Consider the following 23326-nt stretch of genomic DNA (forward strand, 5'->3'; position numbering starts at 1 on the left):
TCAAAACCCAAGCAGGGTCCTTGTCCTCTGAGGATAAAAGGTGCAAAAAAAAATAAAGCAAGACAACAGGAATAAAACCCACATGAATCACTGTGGCATCCAGTTTCTATTCACAAAGAAAAAGCTCCAGTCCATCTTTTAATTTTTTTTTTTTTGAAAAATTCCTGACATTACAGAACTAAACTGAAATGTATTAATATTCCACTCTTACATTTCCATGACAAACAGAAAATAAAATTCATGAGCCCAAAAAAAAAAAAAAAAAAAAAAAACGGAGAAGCTTATAAAACTAAATATGGATCTCAGCATTAACAGCTGAACAGAGAAAGGAATTAAAACGCTTTTAATTAAAAAATCACGAGTGGATGATAAAAGTGTGTAGAAACTGAAAATTTACAAACTATTTAAAACCTGGAATCGCTGACTGTTCAGAAACTACACAGATGGATCATGGGTGGTGGTGAACAGCAGAAAGGGATTATGGATGAATCTGCATTGTTCTAGCTGCTCCCCATGCCACCCGTCTCCGAAGAAAGCCTGTAACACAAAACAAGAACTCCAAGTTAGTTTCTTGAGCACCCCAGCTGTACCTCACCCCCGAAACTTTCAACCTGGTTAGTGAACCATGAAGAATACACAATCAGTGTTTTAATATCAAGGCTAACATTTTAATATTTTAGATTAACCAGTACCATGAGTCTATAACCTACAACTTCTGCAATTCCAGCTTCCCAAAGGCAAATTACCCCTTAAACCAAAGGAGACTGAGGACCTTGGATACCAATTGTGGGCATCCCTCAAACTATGCTCTTGAGAAAATCTTTGTAGGAAATGTTATTAAACACTTTATGAAAATACACCATAATACTGAAGCCTTCTCTTAGGGAGTCACAATACACAAGTTTCTTTACTGCTCAACTTATTTTTGCTCCTCTTTAGCTACTGATAGAACAGTTTAGGAAACAATCTGAAAATAGCCTCATCAGGCCAATACTGAGACACTTCAAACCTTTATCAATGTGAAGGCTATTACTAAGAAAATAGCTTTAAGCACTAAAGGATGTCAAAGTATAAGAAGTATATATCAAGAATTATACTCAACTTAGTTTGTAGGCCTGTTTTTCAGGACTTAAAAGTGGAAGCCAAAATAATTTTGACAACTCCCTAGCTCACTGTAGAAGCTCCCAAATCTGTGGTCTTCTTAAGCCAAATTCTCCATCCAAACATACTTGGCTATACCTTTGTTTCAAATAGATCATTTGAAGCCCTGGAATCCAATTTTGGGCTCTGAAGGAAAGGTAGGTAGGCATTTGGCTTGCTTCACTGTCCTAGGTAGCCAGCAAAACTTAGTTTCCATTTTGTATAAAACTGAATGTATTACACCTCAAAGTTCAGCTTATAAATTTATTTCATAGATTTTAAATTGACTGGCATAAATTAATTGTGGTATCTAATCAAGGGAGCACGAATAATACTTTCCCATCTATCCCTTCCACAACAATGCAAGCCAAAAGCTGGCCAGGAGGGGCAAGAAAAATAAGGGCCAAGAATACATCGGTCTTTCAACTACATACTAAAGTTAAGTCAAAAATGGTATTTTTACCTCGACAAAAAATGGAGTATTTTATTCTTAAAGAGAGTAGATTCTTGCCAAGCTAAAATGGGATGGATAATCTAGGGTAACGTAAACAGTCCCCAAATTAACTGAAGGTTCAAGAAAGAACTGCTGGTAAATTCAGATTTACGACCTAAAAAAACAAAGTTCATGTGAGAAAGTGGGGAACTCTGGCACCAAAAAGCTCAGAAAGAACTGTGTAGAGGTGACAGGAAGGGAAAATCCAACCAGAAATATTATGTTAAGGAATCTTAGAAGAACCACATGGGGGAGCTGTAACCTTTAAAAAATTTTAACACCGAGTACCCCTTAAACATCTGGATTCCTTCCCAGCAACCTTTCTTTAGGGAAAACTCATTAGGTAAAGAGGCCTTGTAATCAACCATTAGATAAAAACCAAGTCCTCAGGGGGAGACAGTATTAGTGAGATTAACTTCAAATGACAAAAGAGCTTACCTAAGAGAGCTGGACCACATAGTAAGGGAGCAACTAACAACAAAAAAAATCCTGTCTGGACAATGAACTGAAGTTTGCTCCTCTAGTCCTTCATGCAGACTTGAGACGTGTAACACTAATTCATAGGGCCCAATCTGGGACTGAGGGCCACCATACCATAAAAATAATATAGTGTAACACTCACGGGCAATTTTTTTTAAACACTATAAACCAACGAGGTTGTGGGAAAAGGTCATCAGGAAAATAAAATCTCTATACTGGTTCTCTAATACCCTGGGAAGACCATTATAGTTTCGTTACCCTGGCAATGTGAATTCAGGTTGAATGGAAGACTACCAGAGGTCTTTTGCCTTTACACCTATAGCATTTCTACTCTTTCATGAAGAGAGAACTGTGTGGTCTTGGGACAAGAAAATTAATATCTCGTCAGGGAAATTAAGATTGAGTGTAAATACAAGTTGTTAGTCCTCACTAGTCACTCACATGATCTACAAATTTAAATTCTCCTTGAGCTTCTACTTTTTTGATCTGATAAAATGAGTAGACCAATGTGAAGATTCCTTCTAAATCTTAAATCTATAATTTTCTACTCATAATAGAAAGATGACTGGATAGAACCCCAAATTTTAGGGGATGTCACAGATTGGTTGTTCAAGATTTAGCCAGTATCACAGTAAGAGTTAATGCTAGTTCAGAGGAAAACAGATAAGTTGGCAAACTGAGACTTTTCCCAACTGCCCCCACCCCCCATTCTGGGTAAAGTAACTTTTTTGTATGTATGACCTGTAAAAGATTCTCAGAGTAACCACTTGTCAGAGGAAGCAAGTCTGAGATGGGCAACCCATTACCTGCGGTTGGCAAAGTAAAGTATCTGGTAAGTCAGAGAAACTGTTCTTCACTAGGGAAGCTTGCCAATTATGACCCTCAGGATTGAATGTACCACAGACCCATCTCCCTTTGTGGGGAATGACAAAGGACTTCAAAATTTTAACCAGGGATACAAAAAAGCAGTCAGTCTCCCTAGTCCAGAAAGCCACATGTCTTTTAAGCTCCCACCCATTTACCCTTCACAGCACACGGTCAACTAAGGTTCTTACTGTGGCAACTTTATTATAGCTAGAAACACAAATCTGGCCAAGGCCCACTGATAACTTAACCATTAAATAAATTTTTAAAAAAAGGGTTATCGGAGAAGTTTTTATTCATTAACACAGAGCCTAACACATTGTTATATTGCAAGGCAGAATAAAGCTACAAAAAAGTAACAATGAGAAAGAGCAAGAACTGTGGCTCTAGATAAAGTATTCAACAGGTCAGACTCTGAAACAGGCACTCAGCTGAAATGGCCTAAACCTAAACATGGGTTACCATCCCCCCCACCCTCCACCCATTATCCCCTGAAATAGTAAAAAGGAAACGTCACAAGCTCACAATTGTTTGGTTCTTACCAATGTTAACAAAGGAAAACAAAATGAACCAAGAATTACTTTGAGGGGCTGCCTCAAGATATGCAATCAGTAGGGAGAGAATCTCTGTTTCTCGCCTTTCAGTTTGTTAGTTACACATGGCACCGCAGAGGTGGTGGTGGTGGTAGCTGAAGCCCCGGTACCCTTAGCAGCAGACACAACATTTAGAGCCAGGAGAGGGATGGGTTTCATGCCAAGCAGACTGGAGACACAAGGGGCGGTCGGAAGAGGGTTGGGGAGGCTGGAGGGTGCGTCGGAGGTCCCCGCTGTGGCGAGCGAGGGGGTGGTGGTGGAGGAGGAAGAAGAAGAAGAAGGGGTGGAGGGTTGAGAGAGGTTGATGCTGAGGTGATCAGGGATCGTGACGGAGGCTGCCTGGGAGGAGGGTTTAGCGTTTTCTAAACTGTAACAGAGGAAAAAAGGAACAAAAAAAAAAGGGTGGGTGGAAGGGAAGACCACAAAAGGGAAAAAGTACAGGACAAAAACCGCTTCACTTATCAGTAAGTGCCTCTGGTTGCCAATTAGGAAGACCTAATACCAACTCGTGACAAGCTATCTTTTAGTCTGTATCCCACCCTCTAAAAAGTAACTTTGCCAAATTCCATTCCACAGTGCTATTTAAAACTGCTACAGTAAAGAAAAAGCTTACAGACTGAGAAATCACACAGCACACATTACCATGTACCTGACATTGTTCCAACCCAGAGATCAGGAAGGAATGATTTCAACCAGAAAATGAAAACACTCATCAATCTACAAACAAGGAACAAATGTTTCACCCACAAACCACTTGCAAAGCTTGGGCTATTAAACCCACAGAAATTTCAAATTGTTGTTCCTCCTGAATATGGAAGTTTGCTTCCATAACCACAGTAAACTAAGCAATACATTAGAATAGACAGAGAGATCAAAGTACAATGACGAATTTCAAAGAATGTAGCATTTTCAAAGAAAAATGCTGAGAACAGAAGTGTAGGTAAGAACTAGAGAAGCTTCATTTCTGGTGAGGGATTATGGTAAGGATAAAAGCTCTTTTTTACTGACCATACTTATAATAGACCTTAAAAAACTGGAAGAGAAACTCGAGCACTTCCGAAACATTCATGTAAAAGTAAAAATACTGCTGCTTCTAATATAAGCTCCAAATAACTAACGACCTGAAGCTCCCAAATGCCTGCATGTATCTAAGCCCAAATCCAGGTATTTGCTGAAATCTGTCTAGATAACCTACCCTACTAGATTATCTCTTCAAGAGCAATGAGGCTCCACTTGACACCATTTTGTTTACTTAAGTCCAGGGCATTTATCCATGAAGGAAAGGCTAAAGAACTCAGACTGTCAGAATCAAAGAGAAATGCTCGGAACCATTATTGAAAGCAGAATCTTTATCACCTCGTATTAGTAAAACCAGTTTGTTTTTTTGCACTCAAACTGGGCTGAGATGAGAAAGTGAAGAGCAAACTATACACACAGAATCCTTGCTTTGAGGTTAAATGAAACTTTAAGAAGTTTTGACCCAAATCCAAAGCTTGACAGTGTCATTAAATTAAACAGGATGATCCTGCAAAGAGTTGAATAAATCAGGAAACTAAGGTGGCAAAGTTCTGTTCCCTTACAATGCAGCCACTGGTCTAGTACAGAGGTCACGTAAGCGGATTACATTTAAACACTATCTGACAATATTCAGAACAAGCCTACCCAAGAAGAAAACAATTTCCAGCTTCCAAGAAAGATTCTTGCCACCAAACAACTCTCTCCCCAATTAGGAAGGGCAAAAAAACTTTGTTAACAGTCTCTGTGAAAAACTTATTTCACTCTAAATTAAGCATTTAATGTGTTTGGTAGCTGAAGAAGAATATAGATCCAAACACAGAAGTCTTTCCTACATCAAGATTAGTAAATCCCTCAAGGCATGAAGACTTAAGGCAAAAAGTTAGAACCACTACTGAGGAACTGACAAATTCTTAACCAAGGGATAAAGACCATGTAATAAATACATCATCAGTGTAAACAGGACAAGGCATTTACAAATTTCTTTCCCTTGTACCAGGATTCAGGAATTCAAAAACTTTATTGCACAACAGAGACCAAATAGTTATGACAGAGGTAAGGAATAACTAAATAAGTCTACATAGAAAGGATAGCTAAGCTCCTTGGGAAATGGGTTAACACTGGTTTAAACTGTTAGTAAGCACTGAAAAAACTGACTTAAGCATATGTGCTGAGAAAGCAAAAAACATAAATGCCTTAAGAATGCCCACTGGACTGTGAATAGTCCTGCTACAGCTGTATATATAGTAACATTAGCTAGCTTTCGGGAAGAAAAATAAAACCTAAGGAAGTCATCAAAGGTTGAGATGATGGTGGGGGGAATGCTAGCCATTTCTGAAATATTCCAATACTTGTGGACTCTCCTTTCTCACAAGCTCTGAACAAAGAACACACTTTCAAGAAAAATGAATGTTTTTCGGAATAAATAGTAATGGCTGCCTCCAAGAAACTACCTTGCTGTCACATTACTTCATGATCCTTATTTCAATTATGGGTGCCTAAACCTAATCGGTGAAAGAAATACTGGTCTATATAACATGTATGGTAAGAAACCCACATTTGTTTCTAAATCAGTACAAATGCTCTAGCCAGACACTGTCCTACTACTGAAGACATGCTCAAACTTTCCATTCCCCAAACCATCCAAATCAAATTCAAGCACTCTATTCCCCCTAACCCAATCCCATGCAAACTTACTTTTTCTGCTACACTAAGAATAAATAAAAATATTGCTTTTTTTTTTTTTTTTTGCCATCTCCACCTATCCCTACTCCCATTCCCCAAATAATCCCACATTTAACAATACATTGTAGCTTTCCCCAACACAGATACTACTTGTGTTGGCATCAATAAGATAAAAAGGTAGAGAAGAGAACCCTTACCTGACATTGATTAGATATTGAGCCAGGCTAATGCTGGCAGCAGATCCAGTGATGGTAACCTGCCTATCAGTAGATCCTTCCACTGGGTTCGCAATTTTGATCTGCGCCCCAGACATCTGACGGATCTCATTGATTTTGGCGCCTTGACGCCCGATTATGCAGCCAATCAACTTAAGGGAGAAAAATAAGGCACACTAAATTAATGTTTTAATGGCTAGGTCCAAGAATTCTATCCCATTCCTCCCTAGAGCTTGGGTCCACAAGAGATGAGAACTACTACTATCTGCATCCTACACACACTACTTACCTACTCCTGATTTAAAAACTTGAGTTATAAATTGTTCTCAACTTCTAACCCTACCTAGTCTTCTGACCGCAACAGATCAGAGCCAACTGAGCTGAATCCTAGTAGCACTAGCTCATTCCCTAAGACTACTAAATCCAGTAGTAAGGCAAAACCTAGATGATAAATAATCTAGTTTGTCATAATAAACCTAGGAATAAAGATAAAAGTATGAGGTATTTCTGGCAACAAAAATTTGCCTAAATTCATCCTGCCAGATTACCATTTTACTGATAAACTGAATTCTGGCTAATTACTAATGCTTTTGTTTTGAGAAAAAGTAATAATTTGGTCTATATTCGCACTGTCCAATACTGTAGACACTAATGAGATGTAGTTATAAACACATTAAGTATGGCTAATGAAACTAAGAAAATGAGTTACTTATTATTCTCAATGTAAATAGCCACATGTGGTTAGTGACTACCATGTTGAACAGCACGGACATAACATCCAAGGACCACTGCTTTAAGGATAAAGCTTCAGAATCCTACAAGAAACAAAGGCAAATAGCAATTTCTATTTAAGACAAAAAGGTTCTGCCTCAAGATACCTCAGCAAGTTTTATCAATTTTCTCCATTTTTATTCAGGATTCCACATACTTCAAAACTTTAAATCTGGTATCTAACCTCCCACCCCATTTTCTTTCTCTATGCCTTAAAAATGGCATGACACCGCTGAAACTTCTATTCTTTAAAACCAATTCTCTTATTTTCATCCCATGTAACTCAACTTACAACTATACTTACATCATTTGGAATGGTGAGTTCATGAGAAGTAGTCTGAGCAGATGCATCCAAACCTGCTAAAAGACAGAAGAGAGCAAGAAAGTTCAATGCACAGCATAGAAACCCCCACTGATTTGCACATTAACCTAACAGAAGGAAACAAACTGGAAACCCAGCATTGGCTGTTGGGATTCATCACTAACTTGGAAGCCTCCAAGGAGGAAAGAGGGGTAGAGGGGTGTAGAAATAATGCTGGAAAGATTCCTCTGTATACTCAGAAGAGCTGATTTCATGCCATTTCCTGCAAAGCCCAGCCTATTAAGGTATAAGGGGATGGAAGCAAGGGAGAAGGGAGAGTGGCATCCTTAAAAAGGACTAAAATCTAACCAAGTCCTTCTGTACTTCTCCCCTTTTCTGCATAGATTTCCCGCTGTTGTATTCCAATTTTAGCTCACCTGATGCTCACTAGCACCAGTGCCAACATCATGCCTGTTATTGGGTACCATGGACTTTTGGCACACATGTAGAGTTGCTTTAAATATACCTGTATCAGATTAACAGGCCCCCGCCCCCATCTATCCTAACCTACACTTGAAGGTCAGAGAGAATGAAATGGCAGTCAGGTGAGGGAAGTTCATTTCTCCAGATTTATTCCCTATCTTTTACTCAATTGCTCATTAATTTGTTCTGGTTTTTGTTTTTCAAAGAAAAAGAAAAAAAAAAATCCGATCAGCAAACACCCATACCCATCTATAATGATACCTAGACTGGACCAGGCCAGCTGGCTAACTCTTAAGGCTAGTCTTGCTCTCAGCTGTGGCTGCTAAACTCAACACTTTTAAAGGGGGTTAGCCAGATCCACCGAGGGACCCTCAGGGGCACCAGGCCCACCCTTTTGCTCTCTCAGCTTCTTTCTGCCATGTGCATGTTGCTGGTATGTCATGGGCAGTGAAACAAGACTCCCACCAGTTTATTAATATAACAGTAGAATACTACAGATTTTTTTTTTTAATCATTACCCCAATAGCCTTTCACCTCTGGAGAGCTGGATTCAATGCCTGTTAAGATACAAGTGAAAATGAGTTTGGTGGTCTCATCCTAACCCTATCGGACAAGTTATTCCTTATACAGAAAAAGAAAAGCCCAAAAACAAAACAAAACTAAAACTAAAACAAAAAACACTACACAATTTGGCACAAATGGATTGTCTCTACCCAGGTCTGTGAATAAGCTGGTGGAGAGAAAGGGGGTGCCAATCAGATCAAAGGGGCAGCAGTGAGGATAAGTTAGAAGAAATATCAGCCTACCCTTTGCCTGACAAGCATCCCCAGACCTCACCCCAAACCTTCCAGGGCCTTTTTCTTTTAGAATAACTCGCCCCAAATGAAAACCAAGTTAAACACATTACCTCCTTCGATTTAGCCACAGAAGATAGGCAAGTTTAAACCAGATTAAACAGATGTCAAACTGAGACCTTGGGGCTGGCCTCTGTCTTGCACTACACCTTACAGAAATAAACACTGAGGTATCCATACCACTGAATCCGGTGTTGCCATGCGTCATGGGAAAATGAGACTGTTGCATTGCCAACTGGTGCAGCTTGGTCAACTGCAGGAAGGAAACAGGAGAGGTTGACATTAGAAGAATAACAGAGCCAGGGCTCAAGCACATTCAAATTTGAAAATGCAGAGCTCCTGATTCCCAAAATTGACTCTTACTACTCAAACTACAACATAGAGTAAGGTTGAAGCTTTTATCACAATCCTTGGGATGGGCAGAATATGAAGGGTTAGAACAGGAAACACTGTAAGAGAATGAATGCATTTTGGGTGTGTGAAAAGCAGCAGTACCCGCCCAAGAACCATCCCCCTGTGGGCTATTTAATGAAGGTGTTTACAGCCATTCCAACAGTTGCCCCGGGGACAAGCAGACAGGATAGGTAAACAAACTGTGCAGTGGTGCTAGGGAAAACACACCATGCAGGATTCTGTCAGTATTGGGAGGAGGGAAGGAGATGAGGGGGCGGGGAGACTGCAAGGAGGAGAGAGATAAAGATGAAACCAAACTGGATTTAGCCCCTCCCCCACCACTAGTTTCTATAGCTATTTTTCTTCATCTATACAAACTGTCTTGGCTGTTATAAAACAATCCCTCCTGGGGCCTACCACTAACCAATAGTCAAACTCAACTTCCCAAGTCTAATGCTCAGCACCTGAAAGGGTTAGTAAGGATAAAGGGAAAGTATAGAAAGAAATGCCCTTAACAAAGACTGAACACACTTTTTAAATGAGTTTTTAGTGGCAAAGGTTTTAAGTTGAATCTCCAAATAGTCAAGCTTCCTATCCTTCCCTGTGTAAATAAGCCCCTTTCCCACCCCTCCAAATGTTTTTTAAATAATCACCTCAAATTGAGGAACACCCAAGGGCAAAACCACCTCCCAATCCCCTCCCCCACAGAAAGGACTCCATGCAGAGATGCACAGTCCACTGTTAAACTGTGCAAGATAGCGAATGACAGAACACCATGAAACATTACTCTTTAAGATAGAGTAATATGGAAAACAGGTGGTGGTGGGGGGTGGAGCAGAATCTAATAATCTACCAGGTTATAATTTCTGGAGATTAAATGTCAAAAGGCAAACAAGATGCTACTATGCCCTGATTAAAGATTATTTAAGGGCCAAAATACAGGATTCACCTTGTAATGAAACAATTTAACACTGCAACTGTTCAAGACCCAACTCACTTCTGCCTACATGGAAGAAAGGAGACAATTTTGGGTGGGAGAGGGAGCTTTTCAAGACAAGAAGTGAAAACAAAACTTACATCTGGCTGTGGAATGGCATACTGTCCTTGAATGGTATAGGCCTACAAAAGGAGGAAAACAGTTCCTATTAAAAACCAATCACGGACAGCCACCCAGTGGCGAGAAAAAGACAGATTTCATCTAGCCAGGAAGCCAGAATTGAACTGGAGAATGGGGAGGCCAGGGATTGAGGCAATCAATAGTATCTCATAAATACAGTCAGACCTGAGTTGGCCTTCTTTGAACCCTAAATATGACTTATTCTGGGAAGCCTACAAAGGGAACAATGTTCCCTGCAATCAAAGGCAAAACACACATCAGTTTCTTACTGAAAATGTGAAGAGTAGGATTAAGCAATGCCTCGATTGACCAAGCCCCCTCCCTTCTTTCTCCCTATTTACAAGATAGCCCAGAAGAAAATGGTCTCTTCCCTCGACGATCCCAACCCCTCTATTAATCATGATGATGTGAATAATTTGTATCTGCACAAACCTACATGGCATGTTTTCAAACACTTCCCTTTTTCTATCTTATTTTTAATTTTCTCTACATCTGCCTTAAGACCTTAAATGCACTAGAAGCTAGCTAAATCCCTAATACTAGGGAGCTGACCACAGGAATGCAAAAAAACAAATAAACAAAAAAAAACACCACTCTTCTAATTCCTAACTTCTCCCACCTCCCCTCCATAAAATGCACTTGCAGCTCCCACTACGCCCTCCTCCCCCCACACCATAACCTCCCAAAAAGGAAGGTGGGTCTTCAGGGCAATGGGGTGGGGGACAAGGAGGAGCAGGAAGGGCAAGTAAGGAGTGGCTGGTTATAAGGATGTGAGGCGTCTCACATCAGTGGCCAGTACCCCCAAAAGTGCACCCAGGTCGGGGTGGGAAGGTGAAAATGGGAGAGGAATGGGAGATGGGAAGAGGGGTTGAACAAAAAGATAAAAAAAAAAAAAAAAAAAAAGAGTTGGTGTTACCATCTGGTGGGCTACGCGGCCTGTATGAAATGAGGTGTGTGGGGGGGGTCAGTCCAGGTCCCCGTGGACAGGTGGTGTCCACAGCATAAAAATCACCAGCGCCACTGGCCCCCCACGTGTTGGCAGTCTCGGCTGAGGCGGAAGGATTGAGTGAGCCTTGGAGACTGAACATCCCCTCTCACCTCTAGAGGTGGTCCCTCCAGGTCAGGGTTGAGGCACATGGACGGGGTGGTGTGGGGAAAGCTCGCACTGTCGCTGCCTGTGCTGTACCTGTCCTGTGGATAAATAGAGGATTTCAGTCTCCAGGGCTGTCAATCCGGCACCTTGTCACCAGCATGAAATTCACACAAAAAAAGTTGTTTAATTTTTTATTTTCCTTTAAAAAGTAGCTCACAACACAATTTGAAACGAGCTGCAATCAGTCAGTTAAAAAAAAAAGTTACCTAGTGGCAGATTTCATACTGCACAATTGGGCTATTTTCAGTAAGAATAAAGGGGTAGGGCAACAGAGCTTATGCCAGCTCCTGGTAAATGTGGGATTAAGTTGAACCCCTATAGAGCCCACTTGTCAAAGAAACAAAAGACAGGTCCATCTGTGGACATTGCATGAACTAGTCCATTCAAAAAGGCCCGTGAAAATTCTTGACAGGACCATTCATGGAAGAAGCTGTAAGCTTTTAGAGGGTGGTCAACTGAATAAAGGAGAGGGAGGGGAAGGGAAGCAAAGAGGTAAGAAGGGGGAGGTGGGTAGTGGAGAGAAGGAAAGGGAAATGAAGAAAGACTTGTAAATAGAAAGGATTGCTGCTGCACAGCATGGGGGACTCTTTAAAATTCCAAAAGGGAGTGGAAGAATTCAGAAGAGGAGGAACCTGGAGTCACTGGGGAGAAGGGAAAACTCCTAAAGCTAAACTTTGCTACACTGACTCTGGACCTTTGCTTATCCTGACCCTCTCCAGACTGACTAAAAGCCCTTTGACCAAACCAGTTTGTACATGGCTAGTATTAAAAGGTACTAAGCTGTACCAAGGTAACACTGTGACATGATTAACTTCTTGTGAAAATTCCCAGAACTACATGCCAAACCCCCAAACCTTTTCAGTTTTATGCCAACTCAAGAGACTGTGAATGAGTCTTCAGTGTATGTTTCCCCAGTTCAAATATGAGATGGGACTAAATAATTGTGCTTGTTAACAGGCCAGCCCCATTTGGGGAGAAGGAATTTTAAGAAGTACATTTGCTTAGGCAGTTACCAAAATGAAGGTCACTATTTTAACCTGAACCCCCATATTTTAAAAACTGACCTACCTATTCCTCAAATACTAACCAACAAAGCATAAAACTACCATGGTACTGATAGTGCTCGTCATAGAAATCTGACCTTATAATAAACCATGTGCCAAGAATCAAAAGTTTAGGTGGGTGAAGGAGTAGAGGCCAAGGGGGTGCTTTGGTGTTCTTACTCTAACACCAAAGGTCATAGCACCACAGCCCAACATGCTCTCCCCCGTCTATTCTTACACACGGAACCCTTACCCCAGCTGATTTGTTATGCCATATGGGTTCAAATCAGTGCTTATGAGGTTAAGAGCCTGGGGAACAACACACTGGAGTTTGGGAGTGAAGGGGTAGGAGTAGGGGAGGTGAGGTGGGGGGAAGGGGAAGTTTGTAGGACACTCAAGTTCTAGACCCCAGATTGTGAGACCACCATCCAGAAATCTTCAGAGGTCCAACTCTTTGCTACCTTTATTCGGACCTCTAAAGACTACCCCAACACATAAAAAAGCATGGATGGGGTGGGGGTAGGGAGAATAGTGACACCATAGCGATTAACTCTTTTCAATTCTACCCAATGCACTTTATATTACCAAGTAAATTACATCTTCGAGTGCCTACAAAACTCCCATTGCCTGCTAAAATTAAATAAGGGGCTTGGCATTCATAGCTTTCTCCAGTACAAAAAAAAATTAAACTAAAAGCAGGTCAAACTATGGCCAGAGTATAGGTTTCAGCAAGCATGCAGAGTGGTCTGATGTGCTGCTGGCAAAGTTGACATTTCAAATATAATCCTCGTTCATTTCTAGCCCAGCAATAAGAATTTTCTTACCTGACCACCTGCAAAGATGACCGGAGAACTGGACGGCTTGGGCCGGTACGGGATGGTCACGCCCTTCGGGGGGGACTGGGAGAGAGTCAGAGGGGAAAAAAACAAAAAGAGATAAGGTTTCAAAACTGCTTCAGCTGTGTGGCTTAAGCTCACACAGGTCAGTGAAGTTAAAAATTGTATTATTTCCATCCTCTCACCTACCAACATTGTCTCTGGCTAGATTTAACCCAAAACTATCTGCAGTTATTTGCCTTTAAAGTAGTAAGATAGTCTGTGGACTACACAGCTCACACTAATTCTCATCTAGGTAGATTTCCCCTGTAACAGTTCAGCCATTATTCCCATGTTTTCAAATAAATAACAAACAAAAAACATATGTGTGTACATATGTCCATTTTAGCTGATAATTTTTAGGATGTCACATTTGGCCTGAATGCGATATTAAACCAAAATAGGAAAAGTACCCAAATGGTACATCTAAAATAAAACAGACACTGTCCATAAATAGTTCAAAGGCTCGATCAATATTTCACTAAACTATTTGGAAATTCTACTTTCCTTTGTCACCAACATAGGACCAACTCTGTATGACAATTCTAAAAACATATTTTCCCTTAATTTTGCTATTATTTCAATTAAATAGCATATACCAGTCCCTTGGGAGTTGTTCATAACCACCACTATGGATACATTTTTTTTCTATAACTACCATTTAAAATATAATCCTGTCTCAAAATTGACATTTAAATACGTCAAAGCTGAAAATAGCCAAAATAATGTAATCCAAAGGCAACTTAGCTTCTCAGGAACCCAGATACTTTTGTCCAGTCTAAACAGTGAATCTTTCCCTACCAATCCCACTAGAACTGCTATAAACCCAAAAGATCACTGCTGCTTAGCAGTGTCTATTTTTGGTCAGACCATAAGAAAAGTCAAAGCTGGGAGTAGGAAAATATGAACTCAGGGAACCTCTTCCCTACCCTCATTAGAGGCTTCTAATAGCTCTACCTAATTCTAGTCTTACTAAATATAGATCTGTCTCCCTTAGACTCACCCTCCCCCACTCTCATCATGAGCCTGAGGGCTTACCTCCAACATGACCACGCAGATCTGTTTCACACACTCAATGATGGATTGCGGAATGCCAGCAATAGTGATGGCCCGCTCGGTTGAGTTGGGGAGCATATCCCCTGCCACCTGGACCTGAGCCCCTGTACTCTTTGGGATAAAAAGAAATTCAAAAATCAGAGAAAAGCAGCTCATACTTACTCTTCCAATTCTTCCCAGTAACGACTTTAGAGTCTAAAGCTCAGTAAACACTTATCCCACCTTCTATTTAACCCTTTTTATCCTCCCTTCCCACTTTTCCCTTATTCCAGATAGGACTATTTAATCAGTTATAAATCAGCCTCTAAAAATCAAAAATAAACCTGAATAACATCCTAAATTTAACCTGTTCTCAAGAAAAAGGTCCTTCTAGACAGTTTCTCTCAGCTAATGTTAGCTCTGTGGGCCATCAAACAAAATTCCCACAAGTATCACCCACCTTTCATTCTCTTATTGAGCAAGTATTTTTATTAAGCCCATTCTACGTGCTAGACACCATTCTAGGTATTTGGAATACATCAATGAACAAAACCAAAATCCTTGTCTCTTGTGGCATGTACAACAGGCTCCCAAAAACTCCAACTCATTTTCTTTCAGGAACCATTCAAATTTCATTCCAACATCCAATTCTAACTCCCAAATAGTTAAAAGCTTCCATAATTCAATGTAACATCCACAATTTAAAAGAGAACAGGATTACATCTACATCTCAATATACCTTCCTATTTTCCCCTTACTACTTAGGAATTTGCCCAAAGAAAATATTTGCTACTGTTATATAACACTGTAATCTCTTTAGACATGACATGAAAGAATTATGTAGCCTCATGGAAAAATTGCCAAATTAATAAAAAATGGGAACAGGTCGAATGCAATAGCTGAAAATTCTGGTTAACATTTTCAGGCTGATTTATTGCTTATACATAAATTATAAAAAAAATAAAAAAGATGGTCTATCAATTGTACAGTACTTTTCATCTTGATACAATCAAACTAAAATGAAGGACTGTTACTTTAATAAAAATCCTAACTTAAACAAATACTGACTTCTCCTAACCATACTAAGAGCTAATACAAGCCACATTTATAATAACATTTTTAAAAGCAGCACAAAAGTTACCAACCTCTCTTATTTCCTTAATCTTGCAACCACCTTTTCCAATGAGAGAGCCACACTGACTAGCAGGGACCACCAGCCTCAGGGTGACTGGAGGTTTACTGGCAGCTGTGCTATTGGTCATGGAGCTGCTGATGTCCTACAAAAATAAATTAGTCAGAATACCATAATATGTTTTAAGCAGATCCCTGGGAACCTGTAACTTTCATAAAAGAACCACTTACCCTTAAATAAGGGACAATTTCATGATCCATTTCCCTTAATAAGGGACACATATCATAATCCACCATCAACAAATGCTCCAAAATGTACCCTCTATTTCTGACGATAAAAATGCCCACAAACTTTTTCAAAATTAGCCCTGCATATTTTTCTTCAATCTGGGTGGGGGGAATGTTGTTGTTGTTGTTTTTGGCAGAGGGAACAATGGTTTGGGAAATTAGCGTTAACTAGGCAAAGAAAAACTCAAGTCAAAATTAAATATTAAGATGAAATGATGCAACTCCAAATTCAAATAACCAATTCTGTCCCCTTAGAAACTTAAAAAGATTAAGTAGTTTTAATTTCTTGGTAGTATTACCATTGTACAAATGATGAAATTGAGGCTGAGTACTTGCCCCAATTACATTTAAAAAGCTGTAGTTTTGAAATTTAAAAAGTCATCATAGTTTTATAAACCTAGTTAAATTTAGCCTTCTCTAACAATTAACTACTTTAAATGTCACTTCCAAGAGTAATCTCTATATAGTAGCTAGACCTGGGAACTACTTAAACATAAACCCTAAAATCTAAAACATGTTTCTCATTTGGTTAAAGTATGAACAACAGATCTGGGTTTTTTTGTTTGTTTTTTATAGTAGAAAAGCTTTATTAGAAGGGAAAGTACACTTCCAGACGTGGAATCAGGCCTGAGAAAGAGAAAGTGTGGCTCAAAAGGCTTCTGAATGTTTTTTAAGCCTTAAGTTCTGAATTAGCAGGGTTTTGTAGGTCAAAGAGTAACATTTCTGATCTTGACAAGGATAAGATTTCAGGCACCATTAAAGTGTCCAACCACCAACCATGCAGCAGCCACAAGCTCTCCTCTGCCTGTGTTTATCAATTGCATGACTACCAATCAGCAGTATTACTGCAGAAGGGAGAGGAGGGAGAAGGCAAGACCTAGAGAAATGATTGTTCAGCATCTGAAGGTAAGGTGGCTTGAACAACAATAACAACAAAACCAGAACCAAAAAAAACCCTTCATTCTGCCAAAAAAAGGCTGAAAAGTTCATTTAACTACAAATTAAGGACAAAGTTTACCAACATAGCGGGGGCATACAGTGGCATACCTTCATAAATGTTGGCCAAGAAATAAAAGATGCTGGTACTTCACAGTTTTTTACATTGAGTCCCTGGTAAAAGTCAAACTATTTCATAGTCAAGCGACTTATTTTTTAACTACAAATGGTCAAATTTTGGTGATGCTCAAAAGGAGCAAAGAGTCTACAGATTTTTATAATTCAGTCTGTCCTCGAATTTTAAAAGCCCTTTGAAAATCACTAAGCTATCTACAAGAACTTAAAAATGAAGAATGAGGGAAGAGAGAGGAAAGCAACAAACCTCTTCCAGTTTGTCAATGATCATAGCAAAAGCTTTGAAGATGGCATTAGTGGGTCCAGCCAAAGTGATAATTCTCTCAGGACAATTCCCTTCTGAGATGTTGATACGTGCACCACTCTGAATAAGAAACAAAATCAAGAGATTAAAAAGACAAAAGATCTGAGCTTCTAAGAATTCATACAATATACGAACTCTCCAAAATAAGATGAGGAAGAAGCTGCCTACATAAATGATTCTGACAAAGGCAATATCAGTATCACTTCAAACACTGCTCCCTCCATGTTTGTCCTCAGACTACAGAAGTCGTTTTGAGACTTGCTGGAACTACATTTCACAGCATACTAGTTGTCATTACAAATAACCAAGCCATAAAAATACCAGCTTCTTCGATTAAGACCTTCCCCCTTCTAATCTCTGGTTAAATAGAAGTATTACTTTTGTTTTAAAAATTTTAACTTTCCAAAGTAACAGTTCCTAAAATTCCCCCATAACTCACCTCCTCGCGCATCTTCTTAACTGATTCTCCTTTCTGTAAGAGGAAAAGTCAAGCATGAGTTCCAAATGCTATTTCAACCCAGAATGACTAAATATTAAAGTTTAAGTGAAACTGCCTTACCTTTCCGATAATACTGCCAACTTCCTGTGATAAGAGAAAATTAGTGTCAAATAAAAGGAAACTCAAAATTTTCATTATCATGAAAAGAAAATTTTAACTGTCCAAAGCAATGAAAAAACTAAGATTTATTGGGAAAGGAAGAGGGTGGGCTTATTCCTTTCTATACTCAAAACATAAATGAAGATATCAAAGACGTCTGAAGGAATGATGATGCAGGAGTGACTAATGCTATCTTTGTGTTCAATATAAATTGTTTTTAAAATACCAACTATTTCGCCCCCCCTTAAAGTTTCACCGAATTGTCTTGGCAGGGGAAATCTACCTATCACGAGTTATAGCAACCTCCATGAGAAAAATCTTACCAGTCAGGTGTGAGATATTCTTTGGCTCTAGCCTCTAGTTAAGCCTTTCCTGCTCAGTGGAGCTTCCCAGTAAAGTCTGTCCATTTTCTCCACTACTCTCTCATTTACTCTGCTAGAGAAGAGTGCTAAAGCCAGACATCCCACAGTGCTAATCTGATGAGCTCCAAGATACATGCCCTCTCTTCCTGGCCCCTCCCCTTGAAGTTACTATGACCCAATTTCCCAAGCTGGTGTATACCTTTCCATGCATAAGTAGCCGGATGGTGAGAGTGACGTTTAATCCACCTTCAATCACACCGGTGTCCATGTCGAGCAGTGTTCTGGGGAGCTGGACTATGAGTGGTCAAGTCTTTGGTCACTGGTGGGGGTGAAAGCCAAAAACTGAAATGCAAACATGACCAAAATCAGGGGAGGAAAACAACGGGAAAATGACTTCCCTGCTATTTTCGCCAATATCAATGTTTTCTGACTTTTCCTTAAATGACAATGCCCTATCAGTTTGGCAAGCTTGTATACATTCAGCACCTTGCATTAACGACAACCATTAACAGCTCAGGTTCTTTTAAAGTATGGAAGGCCACAGTCAGCTCTCACTAATGGTCAGGTTTCTGCTGACTCTCAGGATGAGGAGGATGATTCCTTCAGTTGGCAATGGTTCTAAGGGGAACTGCTGAACGTGCACCACTTGTCCTTCAGCAGAATTAAGTAAGCTTCAACAGGATACAGAAACACCTGGAAATCATGAGGACAAACCTCAAACTAACCAACTACAGTAAGGGCAAATGACCTTTTTGCTTCCCTGTATGTAGCAGCTCAGGCTGTAAGAGAGGACACAGTAAATTTTCTCAATGGTAGCCATTTCTAGGTAAAGAAATTGAGATGTACCTCACAATAAAATTTTAAATAGTGATAGATGACACCAAATAATTTTTAAAAGATTTAAGTCAAGAATCACACTGGAGAGAGCATTATGTGAAATGCCCTCCCTGTAGGTTATGGCTTTATACTCCCTTTTGGGAAATGACAACACATTAAGTACAGCCTGAGTCCTTTCTCCTATCCTTTCTCCCAAACCAACTTGATAAGTCACTCATATTTGAAAATTTTCCTTGCTTCTGTGTATTAACCTTTGTTACCACTCAGTCTTTAAGTCTCCTAAATTTCCTTCCAAAGAAAACTATCAAAATAAAACTGGTATTGCTGAAAATTTATTGTGTACTTGCTTTCAGCAACTGCAGTAATGAGCCTTTTCTACCAAGGAAGCCCTTTCCCCATCTATCCCCTGCAACAGTTTAACATTTCTGCTTTAGAGCACCGATTATGTGAACAGAATTTCTTTTGGATATACCTTTGCCTACAATATCTCCTTAGGACCTAACAATGGTAGCTATAGAGAGGACCTCTCTAATGTTGTTATATTCTCCAGTGACATTTTTAGTATCCATCCCCCCAAAATTCAACGATGATCTCTTACAGCTAGTTTTCCTCTTTCACAAAACTAGCTACCATTTTAACTTTGCTCTAACACAAAGCTGTTACCTAAATATTTAAAAACCGCTCAAGTGTCTGCCAAACCATTCTGTAAATGGCAAACTGCCCCATGGCTGCCTCGAGAGTGTGATTATTTAAAAGATGAGCTTTGCATCCTCAAAGTACCCCTCCATCTATTTTCAGAATTAATTGCTGGCAAAATCCCAAAATTCAACACTTTTCAATCAAGGAAAAACAACAGTGCTTGGGGGAGGTGGTGAAGACCAGTCAGGTCTGTAATAATGACTTTTAAAAGAAGATATGGTAACAAACTGGCAGTTTAATTTCTCATCCCCACTCAAATGTAATAAGCAGTATTTTACAAATTCCACAATAATGCAAGTCTAAAAAAAGGAAACTGAAGACCTATTTAAAGTCATTTCTAACTCCAAATCATACAAGAAATCCCTGTCATATGTCTCTCCTGCATAGTCAACATAAGTGTATCCAATCCCAGGAATCCAGCTGTTAATCCTGCAGTCCATTACCCCTTCTCCTATAAATAGCTCGATCTGGGTCTATATCGGCAGGCATTTTGTAATTTCAAAATTCGTTACCCCGAAAGAACGTCCTGAATAACTCGGTAACTGGGAGCCCCCCTCCCCTCGGTCATCCTAGCATTTTCCACTTAAAAACATCCCCCCCAAACAAATCCCTCGAATGGAAAAGAGGGAAAAAATAAACGGTTCGGTCGGGGGGGGGCGCTGCGATCCAGGGGGAGGGGCCGGACTAGCAGCGCCTCCTCGAGTGGCTGCGCCAGCGCCTGACCCCCGCGGGGAGCCGCGCTCACCCGCCCGGCCAACAAGCCGGCCATCGCCTCCCCCAACCCCCATCAACCAACAAATCCACCGCCGCCGCCCCCCCTCGCCCACCGCGCGCGCGCCTTCCTTAACTCCTGCGCAGCCGCCACCGGGAAAAGGCGGGGGGAGGGGGGAGCGGCCTTGCGCGAGGCCTACTAGGCCGCGCCAGAGCCAGGGCCTCGCGTGAATGGCCGGCCAGGCAGACCGAGGAGGTAGGCGCTCACGCGAGACTACGCGAGGCCGGGGCTCGTGACGAGGACCGGAGCCCGCTAAGAAAGATGGCAAGAGTGGAAATAGAGCTATAACCGCGGGCGGAGGGAGAATTTTGAAGCTTACCTGCAGGCGCGAGGCGACTGAGGGGAAAAGGGGAGCGGGCGGGAAGGGGAAGGGCGGGAGGCCGGGGGCGGAACAATAGGGGCGGGCGGGAAGGCGAGGGGGGCCCCGCGGACGGGCAGAGGAGGAAGGGGGGGGTGGAGGAGGAGGAGGAGGAAGGGGGAAAGAGACCCCGGGGCGGGTGGAGGGCGGCGGAGGGCGGGCGGGCGGGCGGGCGGGAGAGGGCGCAGGCTGCGGCTGCTCCGGCTGCTGCCTCTGCTGGTCTGGGAGGGGAACGGGGCGGAGCGGCCCGCTTTCAACCCCGCGCACCCTCCGACCCCGGAAGCGCTAAACGCCCCGGGGGCCGGCGAGGCGACTGCGTCGTCCAAACCTTCCCCACGGTATGCGGACGGCCTCCCAATAGCCTAGAGCGGCTCCATGGACAGCGTCGGCACCAGCGAGACAATAACTGGTAGTAGATAGCGAAGTCTATGATAGAGCGCCAGCACTGGGGCAGGGAGGAAACTAGCGGCTCCTAGTGGCCGGTTAGAAAGCCCAGGCGTAAGTGCGGAGAAGGTTGGCAGTCGCCATGGATAAAGGATTCGAAGAGGGAAAAAGGGTTGGGTGAGGACAGAATGAGGAGGGACGGGAAAAAAAACAGTTATCTGTAGTGATAGTCAATAAAGAAAGAGAATAAAAATAATTTGCCACAATGAAGGTAACTTTTACACCAATTTCTTAATCTGAAAATTCGTAATTAAAGGAAAGAATTTACCCTCTTTTTAGGAAGAATTGCAGTTTATTCGTAGTCGATAAGGGAAAACTTTTTTAAGAGTTCCACCTGATAAATGTAGAATAAATGAAAGGGTTAGAAAATCACCATTCATTCTGCAACCCAGAATGAAATAATGGATTCAGGCAAGTATCATAAATCATCAAAACTTTAAGCAAAAGGTTGTTAGGGAACAGGATATTATCATAGTGCCAGTCAGCACCACAGATTATTTGCAAATCGCACAGAAAAAAAAAAAAAAATGGAGAGAGGTGATCGTCAACATCTTACCCAGGTGATCAAACTTAGCATCACTAATAGTAGGACAACTTTGACATGTGGTTCTTAATGAGACCCAATGAGAAGTATGTAGCATCATCTATTAACTATTCTTGTCAAAGTGTTTAATCTTAATCTAATCAAACCTTTAGACCTAATTTTCAACTTCCAGGAAATTTACAAGGGATAAAAGTACAAGTTAAACATATCACACTACAAGGAGATAATCAGCAAATCCAGAACGAGGGACATTCTGTAAGATAACTAGCCTGGTCTCTTCAAAAAGGCAATATATTAGAAAAGGGGGAATTAGAGGAGGAAAGGGAAAAATTTTAAAGACAATAATAATCAAATATAATGTGTAGATCTTGTTTGGATCCTGGGTTTTTTTTTAACTGCATAGAAGATATTTTGGGATGACTGAGGAAATTCAAACATGAATGGAACATGAGCTAATATTTGGAAGTATTGTTAATTTTCTAAATGGTAACAATGGAATTGTGGTTATGTAGAAGAAATACTATTAAGAAGTACCTGATGAAATATTTAAGAATAAAGGGTTATGATGTCTGCAACACTATCGAATGGTTCATATAGGTATAATAAAGCAAATATGGTAAAATGTTAGCAATTATTTAATGTAGTTGGTAGATTTATGGGTGATTATTTTACTGGTCTTTAAACATTTAAAAAATAACTTTCATAATAAAAATTGGAAAAAATATGATGTGGAATGGAACCAGATTGGCAAAATATTGATAATTACTGAAGCTAGGTGATGGCAATATGAGTTAATTAAACTGCTTTCTCTATGCTTGTATCTATCTATAAATTTCCACATTCAAACAAACAAACAAACAAACAAACAAAACCCAGCCCTATAAGGGAATAAGACAAAATAAGAAGAAATTGAAAGATAGCACATACAGGGTTATTATTGAACCTTGTTCAAATCCTTCGGGTGTCAGTTCTGGCCTTAATATTAGTCAGGTTTTGTTGGGCAACCCAATTTAGTGGAGTCATCTGAAGAGGGATAGCTTCCTAAAGTATAAATAAGACTAGGGGATGCCAATGGCCCCACCCCCACACCAAATGAGGGAGTAGACATTAGGAACAATGTGAGATAGAAATAAAAAGAAGTCTGTCATTTGACAAAGGCAAGGGGCAGACCAAATACTGAAAGGAAGGAAACGAAGTAGGACACTGTTAGAACACCCAGAAAAAAGCAAACTAAGGAGCTGGCTTACTGTGTGGCTTGAGCTTAAGGTCAGATTAATCTCAAGCTATTACACTTGGGTCATTTATACTCCAGGGATTCTGAGAGCTAGGGTGAAAGTGAGTGGCTATTCATGAAATCATCTCTAATGTGGGAGACAAAACAAAAATCAAAAGTTGATAAAATAATGTC

General features: G+C 40.6%; 1 protein-coding gene across 20 annotated transcripts; it reads right to left on the reverse strand.

Moving 5' to 3' along the window:
• Positions 1-72: 72 nt before the first annotated feature.
• Positions 73-21156, reverse strand: PCBP2 (poly(rC) binding protein 2). 20 transcript variants are annotated; one of them, XM_036236056.1, is made up of 16 exons: positions 20892-21045; positions 18464-18606; positions 17864-17887; positions 17744-17776; positions 17248-17364; positions 15656-15787; positions 14514-14642; positions 13425-13511; positions 11503-11595; positions 10365-10406; positions 9075-9147; positions 8559-8597; positions 7561-7616; positions 6468-6637; positions 3615-3937; positions 104-537 (listed from the first exon to the last, which is right to left on the reverse strand). In XM_036236056.1, the coding sequence occupies exons 2-16, from the start codon at positions 18530-18532 to the stop codon at positions 479-481; spliced, it is 1446 nt and encodes a 481-aa protein (XP_036091949.1). In that variant the 5' UTR covers positions 18533-18606; positions 20892-21045; the 3' UTR covers positions 104-478. The 20 variants fall into 20 exon arrangements, with proteins under 20 accessions (XP_015998223.1, XP_015998222.1, XP_015998229.1 ...); XM_016142737.2 differs by lacking the exon at positions 3615-3937 and having other exon boundaries at positions 73-537; positions 7561-7613; positions 13425-13499; positions 20892-21151; XM_016142736.2 differs by lacking the exon at positions 3615-3937 and having other exon boundaries at positions 73-537; positions 13425-13499; positions 20892-21151.
• Between the last annotated feature and the right edge of the window lie 2170 nt (positions 21157-23326).

Source organism: Rousettus aegyptiacus, unplaced genomic scaffold, assembly GCF_014176215.1.
Source record: "Rousettus aegyptiacus isolate mRouAeg1 unplaced genomic scaffold, mRouAeg1.p scaffold_m13_p_2, whole genome shotgun sequence".
NCBI classification, from domain to species: domain Eukaryota; kingdom Metazoa; phylum Chordata; class Mammalia; order Chiroptera; family Pteropodidae; genus Rousettus; species Rousettus aegyptiacus.